Source organism: Bufo gargarizans, unplaced genomic scaffold (genome assembly GCF_014858855.1).
Source record: "Bufo gargarizans isolate SCDJY-AF-19 unplaced genomic scaffold, ASM1485885v1 fragScaff_scaffold_573_pilon, whole genome shotgun sequence".
NCBI classification, from domain to species: domain Eukaryota; kingdom Metazoa; phylum Chordata; class Amphibia; order Anura; family Bufonidae; genus Bufo; species Bufo gargarizans.
This window is the reverse complement of record NW_025334138.1, coordinates 110,630-130,925: the sequence shown is the minus strand read 5'-3', so window position 1 is coordinate 130,925 and position 20,296 is coordinate 110,630. Positions and strand designations below refer to the sequence as shown.

Sequence of the window (20,296 nt, the reverse complement as noted above, 5' to 3'; positions counted from 1 at the left end):
TCACTCGGAATGGACACGTCACAGCCAATCAGCAGTCGACAACTATCCCGCATCCGCGCATGACGTATATGGGATTCAACCAATAGGAGTGCTGGACGTGTTACGGGCAGGGACATCCAGCCAATCAGTGTGTGCATCGTGGAAGCGGCTTGTGTGGGCTGGCCAATAGGGAGTAAGCGGGGGCGGGGAAAGGTTGCTAGGAGAAGCTGGGCTGGAATTGCCGGTGAGAGCAGTGTGAGGAGAGCAGCGGATCCGGGATGAGGGTTCTCTGCGCGCTGACGGTGAGCGGCCTCCTGCTGCTGCTGCTGCCCGCCCGGGGCCAGGCGCTGAAGGCCGGGGACTGCGAGGGTAAGTGTGCGGGGGCGCGTGGAGGAAGCGGGGCCCTGGGTGAGATGAGGGGGCACGTGGTTATTGGGGTGTCTGTGGTGACGGATGAGGGGCCACATTGTTATTGGGGTGTCCGTGGTGACGGATGAGGGGCCACATTGTTACTGGGGTGTCTGTGGTGACGGATGAGGGGGCCACATTGTTATTGGGGTGTCCGTGGTGACGGATGAGGGGCCACATTGTTACTGGGGTGTCTGTGGTGACGGATGAGGGACCACATTGTTATTGGGGTGTCCGTGGTGACGGATGAGGGACCACATTGTTACTGGGGTGTCTGTGGTGACGGGTGAGGGGACACATTGTTACTGGGGTGTCTGTGGTGACGGATGAGGGACCACATTGTTATTGGGGTGTCCGTGGTGACGGATGAGGGGCCACATTGTTACTGGGGTGTCTGTGGTGACGGATGAGGGGACACATTGTTACTGGGGTGTCTGCGGTGACGGATGAGGGGACACATTGTTACTGGGGTGTCTGTGGTGACGGGTGAGGGGACACATTGTTACTGGGGTGTCTGTGGTGACAGGTGAGGGGCCACATTGTTACTGGGGTGTCTGTGGTGACAGGTGAGGGGCCACATTGTTACTGGGGTGTCTGTGGTGATGGATGAGGGGACACATTGTTATTGGGGTGTCCGTGGTGACGGATGAGGGGACACATTGTTATTGGGGTGTCTGCGGTGACGGATGAGGGGACACATTGTTATTGGGGTGTCTGCGGTGACGGATGAGGGGCCACATGGTTATTGGGGTGTCTGTGGTGACGGATAAGGGGCCACATTGTTACTGGGGTGTCTGTGGTGACAGGTGAGGGGCCACATTGTTACTGGGGTGTCTGTGGTGACAGGTGAGGGGCCACATTGTTACTGGGGTGTCTGTGGTGACAGGTGAGGGGCCACATTGTTACTGGGGTGTCTGTGGTGATGGATGAGGGGCCACATTGTTATTGGGGTGTCCGTGGTGACGGATGAGGGGCCACATTGTTACTGGGGTGTCTGTGGTGACAGGTGAGGGGCCACATTGTTACTGGGGTGTCTGTGGTGACAGGTGAGGGGCCACATTGTTACTGGGGTGTCCGTGGTGACGGATGAGGGGACACATTGTTGTTGGGGTGTCTGTGGTGGTGGGTGAGGGGCCACATTGTTACTGGGGTGTCTGTGGTGACGGATGAGGGGCCACATGGTTACTGGGGTGTCTGTGGTGACGGATGAGGGGCCACATGGTTATTGGGGTGTCTGTGGTGACGGATGAGGGGCCACATTGTTACTGGGGTGTCTGTGGTGACAGGTGAGGGGCCACATTGTTACTGGGGTGTCTGTGGTGACAGGTGAGGGGCCACATTGTTACTGGGGTGTCTGCGGGGACGGATGAGGGGACACATTGTTATTGGGGTGTCTGTGGGGACGGATGAGGGGACACATTGTTATTGGGGTGTCTGCGGGGACGGATGAGGGGGTCGCGGGGTGTCTGCGGGGACGGATGAGGGGGTCGCGTGGTTATTGGGGTGTCTGATAAGTTAGGGGTTCACCCTGAGGTCATTGCTGACCCCCACATCTTGCTATGGCTGCGATACCTTGCATATTGGGGTGCAGGGATTCTGGGGTGTCTGTCTCCCCGCGGGGCCCCTCCTGACGCCATGTTTCTTCCCTGCAGTCTGCGTGTCCTTCCTGAGCCGCTTCTATCAGTCCCTTCAAGAGAAGAATGTGGAGTTCACGCCAGCGGCGGTGGAGGCGGAGCTGATGAAGTCATGTGAAGCCGCCAAAGGGAAAGAGAACCGATTTGTAGGTACCGTGTGAATGGCGCCCAGTAACGGGACTGGAGGTCACATGATGTAAAGACATGTCTGCCATGTTGCTTTCGGTACTCACAAAAGAGGCAGGAGGTGCCTCGTGTGCGCCCCAAACCAGAGTGTGTCGAACTGCGGGCGTATAGATTGTGCCCCGATGAGAGGATACGACCGCTCCGAAGAATCCCCCGCCAACATGGCAAGGGCAGATCGAGGGGGTTAAATCCTGGCACGAAGGCTCTGAATCTGTATGTGCCCGATGAAGGTGGCGGACCACCAGAGAAGCGTAGATTCATAGTGGACACGAGCGCCCCTCGATCTGCCTTTTTCCTTGGTCATTTGGGGCGGAGGCTGGGCGAATCCTCGGCAGGCGTCGGCAGCCGCCCTGGAGCAGGTCCACCCAGAGGCTGAATACGGGGATAGGCGCAGCTCTGCCGCCGCCTGTGATTGGCTGAGCGAGCTGGGGCCAGAGAAGCATCAGCGCAGTGAAGATACTTACAGGAGCAGAACCTGGCAGAATAAAACTTCATATTCACACTTCTAAGGAGAGCCTCCAGGAAAGGTGTCTGTGCCCCGCTTCTCCTTCCTGTACCTGGTGCTGTCAGCAGTGTAGGATACTCTGTGCTGCTGACAGACTCCCTTAAATAAACTCAATTTACAAGTCTGGAAACAATATATTAAATATAATGTATAGCTTCATACCTTTACTTGCTATCAGTGAATGGAAACCCTATTTCTCTGTATAGTCATAGTTACAATAATGATTTGTGCAGCTACCACTAGGGGGAGTACAAGAGTTTACTGCATGTAAATGTATGTAGTGAGCTCCCCCTAGTGGTGGCTGTATAATCTGTATGTACTGAGCTCCCCCTAGTGGTGGCTGTATAATCTGTATGTACTGAGCTCCCCCTAGTGGTGGCTGTATAATCTGTATGTAGTGCGCTCCCCCTAGTGGTGACTGTATAATCTGTATGTAGTGAGCTCCCTCTAGTGGTGACTGTATAATCTGTATGTAGTGAGCTCCCTCTAGTGGTGGCTGTATAATCTGTATGTAGTGAGCTTCCTCTAGTGGTGACTGTATAATCTGTATGTAGTGAGCTCCCTCTAGTGGTGACTGTATAATCTGTATGTAGTGAGCTCCCTCTAGTGGTGGCTGTATAATCTGTATGTACTGAGCTCCCCCTAGTGGTGGCTGTATAATCTGTATGTACTGAGCTCCCCCTAGTGGTGGCTGTATAATCTGTATGTAGTGCGCTCCCCCTAGTGGTGACTGTATAATCTGTATGTAGTGAGCTCCCTCTAGTGGTGGCTGTATAATCTGTATGTAGTGAGCCCCCTCTGGTGGTGGCGGTATAATCTGTATGTAGTGAGCTCCCTCTAGGGGTGGCTGTATAATCTGTATGTAGTGAGCTCCCTCTGGTGGAGGCTGTATAATCTGTATGTAGTGAGCTCCCTCTGGTGGTGGCTGTATAATCTGTATGTAGTGAGCTCCCTCTAGTGGTGGCTGTATAATCTGTATGTAGTGAGCCCCCTCTAGTGGTGGCTGTATAATCTGTATGTAGTGAGCTCCCTCTAGGGGTGGCTGTATAATCTGTATGTAGTGAGCTCCCTCTGGTGGAGGCTGTATAATCTGTATGTAGTGAGCTCCCTCTAGTGGTGACTGTATAATCTGTATGTAGTGAGCTCCCTCTAGTGGTGACTGTATAATCTGTATGTAGGGAGCTCCCCCTAGTGGTGGCTGTATAATCTGTATGTAGTGAGCTCCCTCTAGTGGTGGCTGTATAAGCTGTATGTAGTGAGCTCCCTCTAGTGGTGGATGTATAATCTGTATGTAGTGAGCTCCCTCTAGTGGTGGCTGTATAATCTGTATGTAGTGAGCTCCCTCTAGTGGTGGCTGTATAATCTGTATGTAGTGAGCTCCCTCTAGTGGTGGCTGTATGATCTGTATGTAGTGAGCTCCCTCTAGTGGTGGCTGTATAATCTGTATGTAGTGAGCTCCCTCTGGTGGTGGCTGTATAATCTGTATGTAGTGAGCTCCCTCTGGTGGAGGCTGTATAATCTGTATGTAGTGAGCTCCCTCTGGTGGTGGCTGTATAATCTGTATGTAGTGAGCTCCCTCTGGTGGAGGCTGTATAATCTGTATGTAGTGAGCTCCCCCTAGTGGTGGCTGTATAATCTGTATGTAGTGAGCTCCCTCTAGTGGTGGCTGTATAATCTGTATGTAGTGAGCTCCCCCTAGTGGTGGCTGTATAATCTGTATGTAGTGAGCTCCCCCTGGTGGTGGCTGTGTGAAGCAGTGGTTACCCTTTCACCGCTCTACAGGTTTCATGGTCGGTTGTGTCTGAGATTATTGTGATCTGCTGCATAAATTTAAGGAATGAGAATACCACCCGGAGGTCATGACCTCTAACCTTTATCCTCTGCCCCTTTTTAGTGCTATTACATCGGAGGCACCAGTGATGCAGCCACAAAGATCACCAACGAGGTTTCCAAGCCGCTGAGTCACCACATCCCGGCCGAGAAGATCTGCGAGAAACTCAAGAAAAAGGACAGTCAGATCTGTGAGCTGAAATATGGTGAGTGCAGCTTGGGGTGCAGTGGTGGGGGGTGCAGAAACCCGGGGGAGGGGGTAAAGAAGGAAACTGTGGTGAAGAAAGGGTGCAGGACCCTCGGGTGTGGGGGAAAGGGTTTGCAGAAGTCCAGGATTCAGCAGAGTGAGGAATGAGAGGCGGGACCCCAGGTATGGTGGTGGAGCGCAGGATTACAGGGAAGGGGACAGGAGCCCGGGGTACGGAGGGGGAGGGGGTGGGTGTGCAGGAGCCCGGGGTACGGAGGGGGAGGGGGTGGGTGTGCAGGAGCCCGGGGTACGGAGAGGGAGGGGGTGGGTGTGCAGGAGCCCGGGGTACGGAGGGGGAGGGGGTGGGTGTGCAGGGGTACGGAGGGGGAGGGGGTGGGTGTGCAGGAGCCCGGGGTACGGAGGGGGAGGGGGTGGGTGTGCAGGAGCCCGGGGTACGGAGGGGGTGGGGTGGGGGTGCAGGAGCCTGCGGTTCGGTGGGGGGAGGGATGGTACTCTGGGGTCCGCGGGCGGGTGGGGGGGGGGGGCAGAGCTCAGGCCACAGTGTAACGGCTCCTTCTCCCCTCAGACAAGCAGATTGATCTCAGCACGGTGGATCTGAAGAAACTGCGGGTGAAGGAACTGAAGAAAATCCTGGACGACTGGGGCGAGAGCTGCAAGGGCTGCGCCGAGAAGTCCGACTACATCCGCAAGATCAACGAGCTGATGCCCAAGTACGCGCCCAATGCAGCAAACGCACGGACAGACCTCTGACCCACGGACCCCCATGGACTCCTGCACTGACTGACTTCTAGTTTAATTTACTTTTTTAGATTTTTGTTTTTCTCTCGTTAGTCCGGGGGCCGTGGCTCCTCCTCTCGCGCGGTCGGACCGCAGCGCCGCGTTATAAGGGTTCATTTTCTTTGAGTGGCATTTTTTTCTATGAAAATAAAAGAATCCACTCTGATTCCTGCTGAGTGTCATGCCCCCGGCTCGTGGAGAGCAGCGGCGCCGGAGTGCTGCTCCCACGTGTCTCTCCTCTGTACCTATCGGCCGGGCGCTCCGTTCGTCAGTATTTCATCAGGCAGCCGCTCCGGCGATGGGCAGGGGCCGGTGTTTGAGCGCTTTGTCCGCTCGCCTCTCTACACGTTCCTGGCGCCTCCACAGAAGATTCTTAGAGAAAACGACTCGAGAAGAAATTCCCGGGACGCTGCGCTCTGCTACATCCGTTCACTGCACGGCAGAGCAAACCCCAACACTGACTGCAGCGCCTGCGCTTTACTTATCACATACATGTCTTATCCTCCAGTCACATCCAGAGCTGCAGTCATAATTCTGTTAGCGCCATTCATCGGTCTATGCTCTCATCAGACCCCCATCTAGCGTTTGCACAGCAGGGCTTGGTCGTGTCGGGCACAGTACCAGCAGGTGGCAGCAGTGAGCTGTCAGGTCCTGCAGGATGAAAGCGGACTGGTCACCCGCAGAATTGTGAATGCAGCTCTGGAAGTAACTAACCCAAGTGTTTTCCGGCAGCGCGCTCGCCTGCGGACTGTGGGTTTACGGTGGGGGCAGGTTTGCTGTTGTATTTTATGGTTTCTTTGTTGCGTTGCTGACATAAAACTTCACTCCATCACACATGGGCTCGTCTTCTCTTTATGGCCACGTCCCGCAGCCTGTCTGTATCAGGGTGATGTCTCCTGCAGTTGGGGCCACAGCGCCCTCTAGAGGTTATGACGTATAAGGCTACTTTCACACTGGCGTTTTGAATTCCGCTTGTGAGATCTGTTTCGGGGCTCTCACAAACGGATCAGTTCAGCCCCAATGCGTTCGGAATGGATAAGGATCCGCTCAGAATGCATCAGTTCGCCTCCGTTCCGCTTTTGAGGCGGACACCAAAACGCTGCTTGCAATGTTTTGGTGTCCGCCTGGCGATGCGGAGCCAAACGCATCTGTCCTGACTTACAATGTAAGTCAATGGGGACGGATCCGTTTTCACTGACACAATATGGTGCAATTAAAAACTGATCGCGTAGTTCCTGGTGATGAGCTGTGGGCTAAAGGACCTGTGGTGACGTCAGATCACATGCTCCATCACCACGGTGATGGACCATGTGATTGGAGCATGTGATCTGACGTCACCACAGGTCATTCAGCCCACAGCTCATCACCGGGAACTGCCCGATCAAGAGGAGAAGGAGAGTTCTTTTTTTTTAACCCCTCCAGTGCTATTGTACTATGCAGTCTGTATTCAGAATGCTATTATTTTCCCTTATAACCATATTATAATCATCTACAAAACACCGATCCCAAGCGTTTGGGTACCAAACATGCCAATTTTTCTCACGCGAGTGCAAAACGCAATACAATGTTTTGCACTCGCGTGAAAAAATCGCACGTGTTCCCACAACGCACCCGCCTCTTATCCGGGCCAAAAATATGACGCCCGTGTGAAAGAGGCCTTAGACTTAAAAAAAAAAAAAAAAAATAATGCAGACGGATCCGCACCAAACGCAGGTGTGAAAGTAGCCTTATAGTGTGCGTCTATCACACTGCATGCAGTACCAGTGAGTGGCCTCCGGGTGGAGCTGCAGCACCAGGGCTGCACATTATAGCCATCTATTTGTCAGGATGCAGCAGTGTGAATGGGGGTCACATATCACAGGGTGGGCATTACACAGCACATGACTCCCATCATCCCCACAGCTGCTGTGTGCAGGATTTATAATACAGCCCGTGACAACTGTAAACTGCTTTTCTTCCACAGTGGGAGGGGGGGACTATGATACCGCCCCCTAGGTCTACACTACTGTTATATCACCGCTGTCATGTCTCCCCATGTGCACCAAAATCTGCAAAGGAGAGAGGGGGGCGAGGGCAGTATTGGATGAGGTCACAGTTACTGGTGGAGACCACAGGGGGCAGTATTGGATGAGGTCACAGTTACTGGTGGAGACCACAGGGGGCAGTATTGGATGAGGTCACAGTTACTGGTGGAGACCACAGGGGGCAGTATTGGAGAGGTCACAGTTACTGGTGGAGACCACAGGGAGCAGTATTGGAGAGGTCACAGTTACTGGTGGAGACCACAGGGGGCAGTATTGGATGAGGTCACAGTTACTGGGGGAGACCACAGGGGGCATTATTGGATGAGGTCACAGTTACTGGTGGAGACCACAGGGGGCAGTATTGGAGAGGTCACAGTTACTGGGGGAGACCACAGGGAGCAGTATTGGAGAGGTCACAGTTACTGGTGGAGACCACAGGGGGCAGTATTGGATGAGGTCACAGTTACTGGGGGAGACCACAGGGGGCAGTATTGGAGGAGGTCACAGTTACTGGTGGAGACCACAGGGGGCAGTATTGGATGAGGTCACAGTTACTGGTGGAGACCACAGGGGGCAGTATTGGAGGGGTCACAGTTACTGGTGGAGACCACAGGGGGCAGTATTGGAGAGGCCACAGTTACTGGTGGAGACCACAGGGGGCAGTATTGGAGAGGTCACAGTTACTGGTGGAGACCACAGGGGGGCAGTATTGGAGGGGTCACAGTTACTGGTGGAGACCACAGGGGGCAGTATTGGAGAGGTCACAGTTACTGGTGGAGACCACAGGGGGCAGTATTGGAGAGGTCACAGTTACTGGTGGAGACCACAGGGGGCAGTATTGGAGAGGTCACAGTTACTGGTGGAGACCACAGGGGGCAGTATTGGAGAGGTCACAGTTACTGGTGGAGACCACAGGGGGCAGTATTGGAGAGGTCACAGTTACTGGTGGAGACCACAGGGGGCAGTATTGGAGAGGTCACAGTTACTGGTGGAGACCACAGGGGGCAGTATTGGAGAGGTCACAGTTACTGGTGGAGACCACAGGGGGCAGTATTGGAGAGGTCACAGTTACTGGTGGAGACCACAGGGGGCAGTATTGGAGAGGTCACAGTTACTGGTGGAGACCACAGGGGGCAGTATTGGGATGAGGTCACAGTTACTGGTGGAGACCACAGGGGGCAGTATTGGAGAGGTCACAGTTACTGGTGGAGACCACAGGGGGCAGTATTGGAGGGGTCACAGTTACTGGTGGAGACCACAGGGGGCAGTATTGGAGAGGTCACAGTTACTGGTGGAGACCACAGGGGGCAGTATTGGAGAGGTCACAGTTACTGGTGGAGACCACAGGGGGCAGTATTGGAGAGGTCACAGTTACTGGTGGAGACCACAGGGGGCAGTATTGGAGAGGTCACAGTTACTGGTGGAGACCACAGGGGGCAGTATTGGAGAGGTCACAGTTACTGGTGGAGACCACAGGGGGCAGTATTGGATGAGGTCACAGTTACTGGTGGAGACCACAGGGGGCAGTATTGGAGAGGTCACAGTTACTGGTGGAGACCACAGGGGGCAGTATTGGAGAGGTCACAGTTACTGGTGGAGACCACAGGGGGCAGTATTGGAGAGGTCACAGTTACTGGTGGAGACCACAGGGGGCAGTATTGGAGAGGTCACAGTTACTGGTGGAGACCACAGGGGGCAGTATTGGAGGAGGTCACAGTTACTGGTGGAGACCACAGGGGGCAGTATTGGAGAGGTCACAGTTACTGGTGGAGACCACAGGGGGCAGTATTGGATGAGGTCACAGTTACTGGTGGAGACCACAGGGGGCAGTATTGGAGAGGGTCCACAGTTACTGGTGGAGACCACAGGGGGCAGTATTGGAGAGGTCACAGTTACTGGTGGAGACCACAGGGGGCAGTATTGTATGAGATCACAGTTACTGGTGGAGACCACAGGGGGCAGTATTGGATGAGGTCACAGTTACTGGTGGAGACCACAGGGGGCAGTATTGGATGAGGTCACAGTTACTGGTGGAGACCACAGGGGGCAGTATTGGAGAGGTCACAGTTACTGGTGGAGACCACAGGGGGCAGTATTGAGAGGTCACAGTTACTGGTGGAGACCACAGGGGGCAGTATTGGAGAGGTCACAGTTACTGGTGGAGACCACAGGGGGCAGTATTGGAGAGGCACAGTTACTGGTGGAGACCACAGGGGGCAGTATTGGAGAGGTCACAGTTACTGGTGGAGACCACAGGGGGCAGTATTGGAGGAGGTCACAGTTACTGGTGGAGACCACAGGGGGCAGTATTGGAGAGGTCACAGTTACTGGTGGAGACCACAGGGGGCAGTATTGGAGAGGTCACAGTTACTGGTGGAGACCACAGGGGGCAGTATTGGATGAGGTCACAGTTACTGGTGGAGACCACAGGGGGCAGTATTGGAGAGGTCACAGTTACTGGTGGAGACCACAGGGGGCAGTATTGGAGAGGTCACAGTTACTGGTGGAGACCACAGGGGGCAGTATTGGATGAGGTCACAGTTACTGGTGGAGACCACAGGGGGCAGTATTGGAGAGGTCACAGTTACTGGTGGAGACCACAGGGGGCAGTATTGGAGAGGTCACAGTTACTGGTGGAGACCACAGGGGGCAGTATTGGAGAGGTCACAGTTACTGGTGGAGACCACAGGGGGCAGTATTGGAGAGGTCACAGTTACTGGTGGAGACCACAGGGGGCAGTATTGGATGAGGTCACAGTTACTGGTGGAGACCACAGGGGGCAGTATTGGAGAGGTCACAGTTACTGGTGGAGACCACAGGGGGCAGTATTGGAGAGGTCACAGTTACTGGTGGAGACCACAGGGGGCAGTATTGGAGAGGTCACAGTTACTGGTGGAGACCACAGGGGGCAGTATTGGAGAGGTCACAGTTACTGGTAGGAGACCACAGGGGGCAGTATTGGAGAGGTCACAGTTACTGGTGGAGACCACAGGGGGCAGTATTGGATGAGGTCACAGTTACTGGTGGAGACCACAGGGGGCAGTATTGGATGAGGTCACAGTTACTGGTGGAGACCACAGGGGGCAGTATTGGATGAGGTCACAGTTACTGGTGGAGACCACAGGGGGCAGTATTGGAGAGGTCACAGTTACTGGTAGGAGACCACAGGGGGCAGTATTGGATGAGGTCACAGTTACTGGTGGAGACCACAGGGGGCAGTATTGGAGAGGTCACAGTTACTGGTGGAGACCACAGGGGGCAGTATTGGAGAGGTCACAGTTACTGGTGGAGACCACAGGGGGCAGTATTGGGAGAGGTCACAGTTACTGGTGGAGACCACAGGGAGCAGTATTGGATGAGGTCACAGTTACTGGTGGAGACCACAGGGGGCAGTATTGGAGAGGTCACAGTTACTGGTGGAGACCACAGGGGGCAGTATTGGAGAGGTCACAGTTACTGGTGGAGACCACAGGGGGCAGTATTGGGGGAGGTCACAGTTACTGGTGGAGACCACAGGGGGCAGTATTGGAGAGGTCACAGTTACTGGTGGAGACCACAGGGGGCAGTATTGGAGAGGTCACAGTTACTGGTGGAGACCACAGGGGGCAGTATTGGAGAGGTCACAGTTACTGGTGGAGACCACAGGGGCAGTATTGGAGAGGTCACAGTTACTGGTGGAGACCACAGGGGGCAGTATTGGAGAGGTCACAGTTACTGGTGGAGACCACAGGGGCAGTATTGGAGAGGTCACAGTTACTGGTAGGAGACCACAGGGGGCAGTATTGGAGAGGTCACAGTTACTGGTGGAGACCACAGGGGGCAGTATTGGAGAGGTCACAGTTACTGGTGGAGACCACAGGGGGCAGTATTGGAGAGGTCACAGTTACTGGTGGAGACCACAGGGGGCAGTATTGGAGAGGTCACAGTTACTGGTAGGAGACCACAGGGGGCAGTATTGGAGAGGTCACAGTTACTGGTAGAGACCACAGGGGGCAGTATTGGAGAGGTCACAGTTACTGGTAGAGACCACAGGGGGCAGTATTGGAGAGGTCACAGTTACTGGTGGAGACCACAGGGGGCAGTATTGGATGAGGTCACAGTTACTGGTGGAGACCACAGGGGGCAGTATTGGATGAGGTCACAGTTACTGGTGGAGACCACAGGGGGCAGTATTGGAGAGGTCACAGTTACTGGTAGAGACCACAGGGGGCAGTATTGTATGAGATCACAGTTACTGGTGGAGACCACAGGGGGCAGTATTGGAGAGGTCACAGTTACTGGTGGAGACCACAGGGGGCAGTATTGGATGAGGTCACAGTTACTGGTGGAGACCACAGGGGGCAGTATTGGGGAGGTCACAGTTACTGGTGGAGACCACAGGGGGCAGTATTGGAGGGGTCACAGTTACTGGTGGAGACCACAGGGGGCAGTATTGGAGAGGTCACAGTTACTGGGGGAGACCACAGGGGGCAGTATTGGACTAGGTCACAGTTACTGGGGGAGAACACAGGGGGCAGTATTGGGGGAGGTCACAGTTACTGGTGGAGACCACAGGGGGCAGTATTGGAGGGGTCACAGTTACTGGTAGAGACCACAGGGGGCCTGTGGGGGGGGGGGGGGGGGGCAGTTCAGGGTCTGCTTATGGGCGCGGCAGAATTCCTTTGTTCTCTTCGGATTTCCTCTGATGTCTCTCCTGAATAGCTGACAGCTGTGACACCGGAGCGCAGAGGCCCGGGTGCCCTAGAACTGAGCAGAGAGGCCGCCATTTTGTTGGAGCCTTCACTCCACCCATCTAAAGGTCTAATAAGCGCTACGGGCCGTCTCCATAACAACGGAGCATTCCTGTAACTGACGTCACAAATACCACGCCCCTCCTGGGAAGTGAAATTCAAAGCAAATCTTGGCGCGCTGGTCACATGACAATGTCGGACCACGCCTTGTTCCCGGCGCCACCTGATGACGTCAGGCGTTCTCCCTCTCGACTCATTGTGGAAGATGGCGGCCGCAGAGTGAGCGCGTTTTCCCCGAACGGCGACTCCGCGAGCAGCATGAAGCGGCAGAGCGAGCGACGGGAGTCCAGCCCCGGGCGCGCTAAGAGGGCTCGGGAGCGGCGGGAGGAGGCCGGCAGCGGACATCACAAGAGCTCTGGCAGGCGGGAGAGGCCCAACCAGGCCGGGGCCTCCTCGTCATCCTCCTCCAGGCGGCCCCGCGACAATCCGCCTCCCCGGCCGCTGCTCCTCCCCAACCAGGCCGATGTGCCAGAGTACAAGACGCTGCTGATCAGTAACCTGGGCTCGGCGCTGCCGGAGCCGCTGCTCGAGGACTGGCTCTTCCGTCATTTCCAGCGCTTCGGGGAGATCAGCGTCAAACTGTCGCACACGCCGGACCTGGGCAGAGTGGCGTACATCAACTTCCGGCGGCCGGCCGAGGCCCGACAAGCGCGGCACGCCAAGCTGCGGCCCCTGCTGTATGACCGCCCCCTGCTGGTGGAGCCCGTGTTCACCCAGCAGCCCAGCCGCCCCCTGCCCCTCAGCAGCGCCGCCCTGCCGGCCCCCCGACACCTGCTGCTGCCCTCAGCCCTGAGCTCGTCCAGCAGCACCACGGCCTCAGCGGACGCCTACTACCAGAGCCTGTACGAGGAGCGTGGCCGGGGGGCCACCAATGACGACACTGAGCAACTGGCGCCCGAGGACGACCACCGCGCCACCCGCAACCTGTTCATCGGGAACCTGGACCACACCGTGTCCGAGGCCGACCTGCGCAGAGCCTTCGACAAGTACGGCCCCATCGAGGAGGTGGTCATCAAGCGTCCAGCCCGCGGCCAGGGCGCCGCCTACGCCTTCCTCAAGTTCCAGAACCTGGACATGGCGCATCGGGCAAAGCTGGCAATGAGCGGCCGTCTGCTGGGGAGAAACGCCATGAAGATCGGATACGGCAAAGCCAACCCCAGCACGCGTCTCTGGGTGGGGGGTCTGGGCCCCAACACGTCACTAGCCGCCCTCGCCCGAGAGTTTGACCGTTTCGGAAGCATTCGCACAGTGGACTACGTGAAAGGCGACAGCTTTGCTTACATCCAGTACGAGAGTTTGGACGCCGCCCAGGCCGCCTGCACCCAGATGAGAGGATTCCCGCTCGGGGACCGCCGGCTGCGCGTGGACTTTGCAAAAGTGACACCTGAGGAAGCGGCAGCCGCGGCGGTCTCCCGCTATGCTCCCATCCAGCCCGCCCCGTACCCGCTGCCTCTCTCTTATGAACTGCTACAGTCTGAGGCCTACACCCGCCACCGCGCAGCACTGGAGCCTGACCTGCGGGTCAGGGATCGGACCCCTCCACATCTTCTCTACTCTGACCGCGAGCGGCCCTTCGTGGAGGCGGGCTGGCTGAACTCGGAGCGCCGCAGTGCTGGGCAGACTACACGGAGCCGCAGCGGAGACCGCGGAGGGGGGAGCAGCAGCTCCAAGAGCAGAGAGGAGAGGCGGCGCCGGCGCAGCTTGTCCGGTGACAGAGGGAGGAGCAGAGCAGAGCGCAGTCCGGACCGTCCCAGGAGGGACCTGTCTGACCGAGAGCCAAGCACCCCTCCATCACCGCCCCACAACCACCGCACCCCAGCACAGGACAAGCCCCGACCCCCAACTCCTGAGCCTCCCCAGCCCAGGAGGAACCACCACCCGAGACCCCCGGAACCGCCCGCAGAGAGACCATCCTCACCGGTGGTGGAGAAAGGTCGGACGCTGCCGCCTGTCTGGTGCGGTCACCTGGTGCTGAAGAACAGCTGTTTTCCTACCTACCTTCACTTCTTGGAAGGTGACCGCGATGTGCCCGCTGCCCTCCTCAGAGACCGCACAGCCCCCAGAGCGGGCAGCCTGACACAGCTCAAAATTGCTCAGAGACTCCGGCTTGATCAGCCCAAACTAGAGGAGGTGACCCGACGGGTGAGGCAGGGCACCACAGGAGGCTGTGCCGTACTTGTCGCCATTCAGGCCCCACAGAACGAAGGGGTGGTGCCCGGGGAGCCCGGATTACAGCGCCGCCTGCTCAGGAACTTGGTCTCCTACCTGAAGCAGAAGCAGGCGGCCGGCGTTATCAGCCTCCCTGTGGGGGCGAGCAGCAAAGGCAGGGACCCCAGTGGCATGCTCTACGCCTTCCCCCCCTGTGACTTCCACCAGCTGTACCAGCCGGGCGCCCAGCGAGTGGTGGGCAAACTAGAGGAGAACATGATTATTGTGCTGGTAAAAGACAATGCCTGACCCCCTCCAGGACCATGATCCTCCCCCCCCCCCCCCAAGGTCTCCCTCTCTGTTACTAGGTTGGTGCATTAACCCTCTAACTGCTGGTGGTGCCCTGTCTGCAGATGGCCGGCCCTTCCAGCATTTGCAGGGTTAAGGGCGGGTGTCTGCGGTGTATATATGGGTGGCGGGCAGAGCAGCCGTCACGTCAGGTCCATGTTTTCTATGAACTGAACTCCCAGTCGTTGCTGCTGGACAGATGATAATGATGATGATGATTTTCCTTTTTATTACTCCCCATCTGGTGGTCTCTGCTCCTTCGCTCTTCCCCTGGGGCCCCTCACCGGTTGTTTTCAGATTTGTGGGGTATATATTAGTTTCTTGGGGGGAGGGGCTCATACTGTTTTTAGGTTTGTGTGTTCTGGGGTCTTGGGTAGCAGGGGTCCCCTGAGTGCCTTATTGTCTACGTGACGCGGATGTGTGTGTGGGGGAGGGGAGAGGACCCCCCTGGGCTCTTATTAGCTACTCGCAGTCTCCCTGTTTATAACTAGTAGCTGCCCCCGGGGATCGGCGCCGCTCGTTATCGCCTAATGAGGCTTCTTACGCGTTGCCCCTGAGACCACGCAGCCCAGGTACCTGTGGCTACAATCACTATTAACCCTGTCACTGCCAGGCGACTTTGAGCAGGGATCAGACCCCAGGCGTGTAGCGGGCTCCATGCAGGTCACTTGGCTTCACCGGTTTATCAGGGTTTGGCGTTTGATTCGTTTATCGTTTCTGGTGTCGTATCTGACGCTCGCGCCTTGTGGGTGTGGCCTGTTTTGCGTGTTGACATGTGTAAGGTGGGGTCCCAGAGGGGGTTTAATCTCAGGAGACGGCGTTACTCAGAGCGCAGGCGACGAGGGCGGTAAAAGACGATGGCGCAGATCAGGTGTCACCGCTGCTTTGTCTTTATTTGTGTATCAGGCGTCGGGTGAAAACCTGTCCGGAAAAAGTCATGCAAATCCGGCCCCAGTGATGAGACGCCCGGCCCTCCTCCATGTGTGGCCTTAGACACCCGACCATCTGGTTCTGCAATCACAATATTACCACCCCAGATCCATTCTGCTATTCATCTGTGATCCACTCGTCGGGGCTGGGGTCACATACCCTCTGTGAATTAGTGGTTTAGCCCAGGGAGGTAACATTTCCCATGTGCTTAAAGTGGTCCTCTGCCGTATGGGATTGTCTTGGACGTAGTGATGTGATTTGGAGGGGGGTCCTGGTTCTGACCCATTATTTCCTGCAGGATCGATTAGTCATTGCTTGACTGTTTAGTTCTCTATAGACATATCCCATCAGTGCAGAGCAGGCATGACCAATCAATCCCGCAGCAGATTTTGGGGTTCTGATTCCCCCCCCCCCCCCCCAGATCATGTCCTATTGGCTTACCCCCGATGCCAGCAGCACTACAAATCCCATGATGCTCACTTGGCTTCTGGGGCTTGTAGTTCCGCAGGTGTGATTTCAATGTTCCTTTGGCGCCGCTGGTCTCTGTTTTTCTGGAAGGGTCTTGAATGTGATTAGTAAAACTCCCAGAATGGACAAGTTTCCCGTGTGTTCATTTCAGTGATGTGTCCGCCGAGGACGGGGGTCACATGGTGGCCTGGAAAACGGGGGGGAGGGGTCCAAACCAGGGTGGTAGGGCCAGTTAAGGAGGTCCTGGGGGGGGTCGCGGGGGTTTGACACATCTGCAGACAAGCCCCGGTTCCCAGTAGCCCCTCATACCCACACGGCAGCAGATCCCACTGTACAGTAGTATCTATAGAGGCCGCCATTGTGATTCGTTGTCTGCCGGGTGACCCTGCACCCTGTGGTGTCCAGCGGGTGTGGAACTATAACTCCCAACTGGACACCACAGGATACAGAAAACGGGTAATAAGCGCCACTGAAACGCAGTGACGGCCTCTCCTCTGCAGAACAGCGGCTGTGCGGAGTCTTCTGGCCTGGGTATAGGTCTATAGATGTGTGGGAAACCTGCTGCCTGCCCCTAGGGCCTCATCATTACCGTTATGTATTATACTACAGAGTAACCCCTAAAAGTTCCCCTCCCTGGGGACCCCTATTCCACCCTCTATGGCAGACGCACACGAAGGGGCGCCATTAAAAGTCTTAAAGGAACAGTTGCAGTCTTGCTATTAGACCAGTAATGCCCAGTGCCACTTTCTAAGGGAAAGGGACCCTTGTGTAGGCTGTGGTAGGGGTGACCTTTGCACATAAGACCCCCGCTGTGGATTTGCACCTTTTTATGTTTTTGCCCTCAGTTGTTTGTGCAGCTGGTGTCCCCCTGGTACATTGATCTTGGCGGGGGCACGTGCCAGGCTCTGTCATTCTGTGACCCCCCCCCCCCCATGTACCAGGCCTTTGTATTGAGCACTTACTCGTGTAGAGCAGTCGCCTCAGATTCCATTAAATGCTCCTCTCCAACCTGTTGTGTGTATGTTCATTGAGCGCCGCGCAGGACCAGAGTTTCAAGATCTCTGCTTACTGTCATTGAAGAAGATCTTCCCCCCCCCCCCAATACTTCTCCCAGCTGAGGGTTTGTAACAGTTGTATCCAGTCAACATAAAGAGCAAGTCTTAGTAATCAGCTGTGTGAGCAACCACTGACAGGAAACATGGTTTCCTTTCACTAACAGCAAGCAGAGATTTTCAAAATGGCCAGAAATTGATACACAAAGGGGCTTCTGCAGACCATCTCCTGCAGCTGCTTTCTCCCCGCTCACTGCATATCCCTCGTCTGAATAGGCTTTGCAGAAATCCATTTTCTTGCTGCAGAAACGGCCTCTTCAGGGGCAGAAATTCCTGCAACAAATCTGCCGCATGTGAATATACCGTTATACTCCAACCCTGCCCGGAGCTACATTCAGTTCCATTGGCTGCGTCACTGAAAAGCAGCACCGTTGTGAATGCAGCTCTGGTTGCGACTGGAGTATCAGATGAGGTACAGCAAGAGATTGTCTCTGGTTTATGGAGATTGTCGCAGATGATTGGGTTTGTTGTGGCCTTTGCTGCTTCCTATCTGTTTAGTGTTGGCCTCTTAGGGTCTGCGGCCCCCCTTTATTATCTAGTCGGGTTTTATCCAGAGAAGGGGGCTGCTTTGGACCCCTTTTAAAGCCTTTACAATTAATAGCTTTTATTTCTCTGAAAAATCTCCCGTTTTGTGTACACAGCTCCTCAGTAAATCGATAAGAGAAGGTGACAAAGACTACCGTAGTCTGTAACCATGGAGACACAGAGGTATGCACGGGAGCTGTGTACACAAAAGCAGAGGAGCTTCAATACCTTTGACATTTAAAAGGGTTGTGCCAGGTTTGATGTTCTCCCCAGTATCCGGGGGTCTCATTCCAGTCCTTCTCTATGGGACTGGCAGACGCAGCGCTGTGTTCAGCCGTCCCATAGAGAATGGAGCAGCCGGGACGTGCTTGACCTGCCGCTCTATCAGATCGGGGGTACCGGACCCCTGTTCTTGGTGCAGGGTCTCAGCAGCTGGACCCTTTTCTTTTAGATAGGTGATGGCGTCATTACTTGGCACAACCCCTTTAAGGGTCCATTCACACGTCCGTATGTATGCTTTTTTTTTTTTTGCGGAGCTGCAAAACACTGACACCGGCAATGTGCGTTCCGCATTTTGCAGACCCCACATTGCACTCTCATAGAAAAGGACCTGCTCTATTTTTTTTTATTTTTTTTGCAGAACCTAAGTGCGGATCTGCAAATTCCCAACGGCACATTCCGGTCCCATTGAAAATGAAGGGGGTCCGCACCTGTTCCGCAAAATTGCTGAGCGGATGCAGGCCCATTTTGCAGACGTGTGAATGGATCCTTAATACGTCATTTCTTTTATTCTATATTTTTTTTTTATTCCAGAATGTTTGGACCAAAAAAAGAAAACTGTTAGCAGAGGTTTACACTCGGCGCGAGCCCCTATGCAGGAGGGCAGGACATATGTTTGGCGCGGTCTGATTCCGTCTCTTGCACCGCCCGCCCTCAGGTCCATCACACCTTGTATCAGTTTTTTTGGCATGTTTCTTTAATTAACCCTTAGGCTACCAGCGCCATACATGTACAGCGCTGGTGTGATGTGTAAACATGATGCCCGCTCGCACGTGCAGCGGGCGTCATGGCCGGCAGATCTCTGCTGTTTCATACAGCAGAGACCTGCGGCGAATTACCGTGACGGCAATAATGCCAATCGCGGCAATTAAATGCTTTAGATGCTGTGATCAAGTGAGATCACGGAATGCCCCGTGTGTCCAATCCGGGCAGAGTTGTGCTGAATACTGGTAGCCTTACTGAGTAAGCGAACAGTACTCAAACTGCAATTCTTATTTTGGCCACCAGATGGCAGGCCACGATAAGAAATGAGCAAAATAAGCTAATAATAAATTCCTGATAAACCAAAATGAGGCACTTATATATTTAAAAAAAAATATTGATTATAAGTTTAAATCACCCCCCTTTCCGTGTAATTAAAAAATAAATATTAACATCATGGGTATGTGCCATTAATGCGTACTCCAAAACGGTGTCAATTAAAAGTACAGATTGTTCTGCAAAAAATGAGCCCCTGAACAGCGCAGTAGATATAAGTATAAAAAAAAAAAAAAGTTATGAGGGTCAGAATATGGTGATGTTGACCCAGAGAATGAAGGGCATGGGTTAGTTTTGCCGTTAACAAAAGCTGTGGGAACAAAACCCATAAAACGGTGGAGGGATTGTTTTTTTTTTTACTTTGCAATTTTCTTACCGCTTCCCACAACATTTTATGCCGTAAATAATGGTGGCTTTAGAAAGTACAACTTGCCCCACAAAAAATAAGCCCTCATACAGCTCTGTGACCGGAAATATAAAAAAAGTTAAAGCTCAAGGAAGATAGGGAGGAAAAATGAAAACGAAAAAACCTCTGGTATCCAAAGGGTTAAAGGGCTACAGCGTGGAAAGAAAAAATGTCTAAAATACAATAGGGGGAGATTTATCAAAAGTGGTGTAAAAGAAACCTGGCTTAGTTGTCCATAGCAACTAATCAGGTTCTGACTTTCATTTTCAAAAGAAGTGCTGAAAAATAAAAGGTGGAATCTGATTGGTTGCTATAGGCAACCAAACCAATTTTTTTTTATTTACACCACTTCTGATAAATCTCTCCCCCCCCCAATCTTTGTGTACAGAGGTATGGTCCACAGTGTAAAACTGCTAGAAGAGGTGCCTGGAATATACCATTGTCCATAAACAGGAGGGGCACTACACTAAGGCCTCTTGCACACAATGTATTCTTTTTTCTGTTCTGTTTATGGAACCATTCATTTCAATGGATCCGCAAATAGAACGGAAGGTACTCGGTTTGCCTTCCCTTTCCGTTCAAAGATAGAACATGTCCTATTATTGTCTGCATCACAGAAAAGGATAGGACTGTTCTATCAGGGCCGGCTGTTCCGTTCTGCAGCACACGGACGTCCTCCATATTTTTTGCGGACCACAGAA

General features: G+C 54.4%; 2 protein-coding genes across 2 annotated transcripts; both read left to right on the top strand.

Annotated features, from left to right (window-relative positions):
* The first annotated feature begins 187 nt into the window (after window positions 1-187).
* Window positions 188-5,693, top strand: MANF (mesencephalic astrocyte derived neurotrophic factor). Its single transcript, XM_044273284.1, has 4 exons — window positions 188-348; window positions 2,040-2,167; window positions 4,607-4,748; window positions 5,316-5,693. Exons 1-4 carry the CDS (start codon window positions 258-260, stop codon window positions 5,498-5,500), a joined length of 546 nt encoding a protein of 181 aa, XP_044129219.1. The 5' UTR covers window positions 188-257; the 3' UTR covers window positions 5,501-5,693.
* Window positions 5,694-12,522: 6,829 nt separating this feature from the next.
* On the top strand, window positions 12,523-16,361 carry RBM15B (RNA binding motif protein 15B). The gene has a single exon (XM_044273285.1). It carries the CDS (start codon window positions 12,600-12,602, stop codon window positions 14,796-14,798), a length of 2,199 nt encoding a protein of 732 aa, XP_044129220.1. The 5' UTR covers window positions 12,523-12,599; the 3' UTR covers window positions 14,799-16,361.
* Window positions 16,362-20,296: the final 3,935 nt, after the last annotated feature.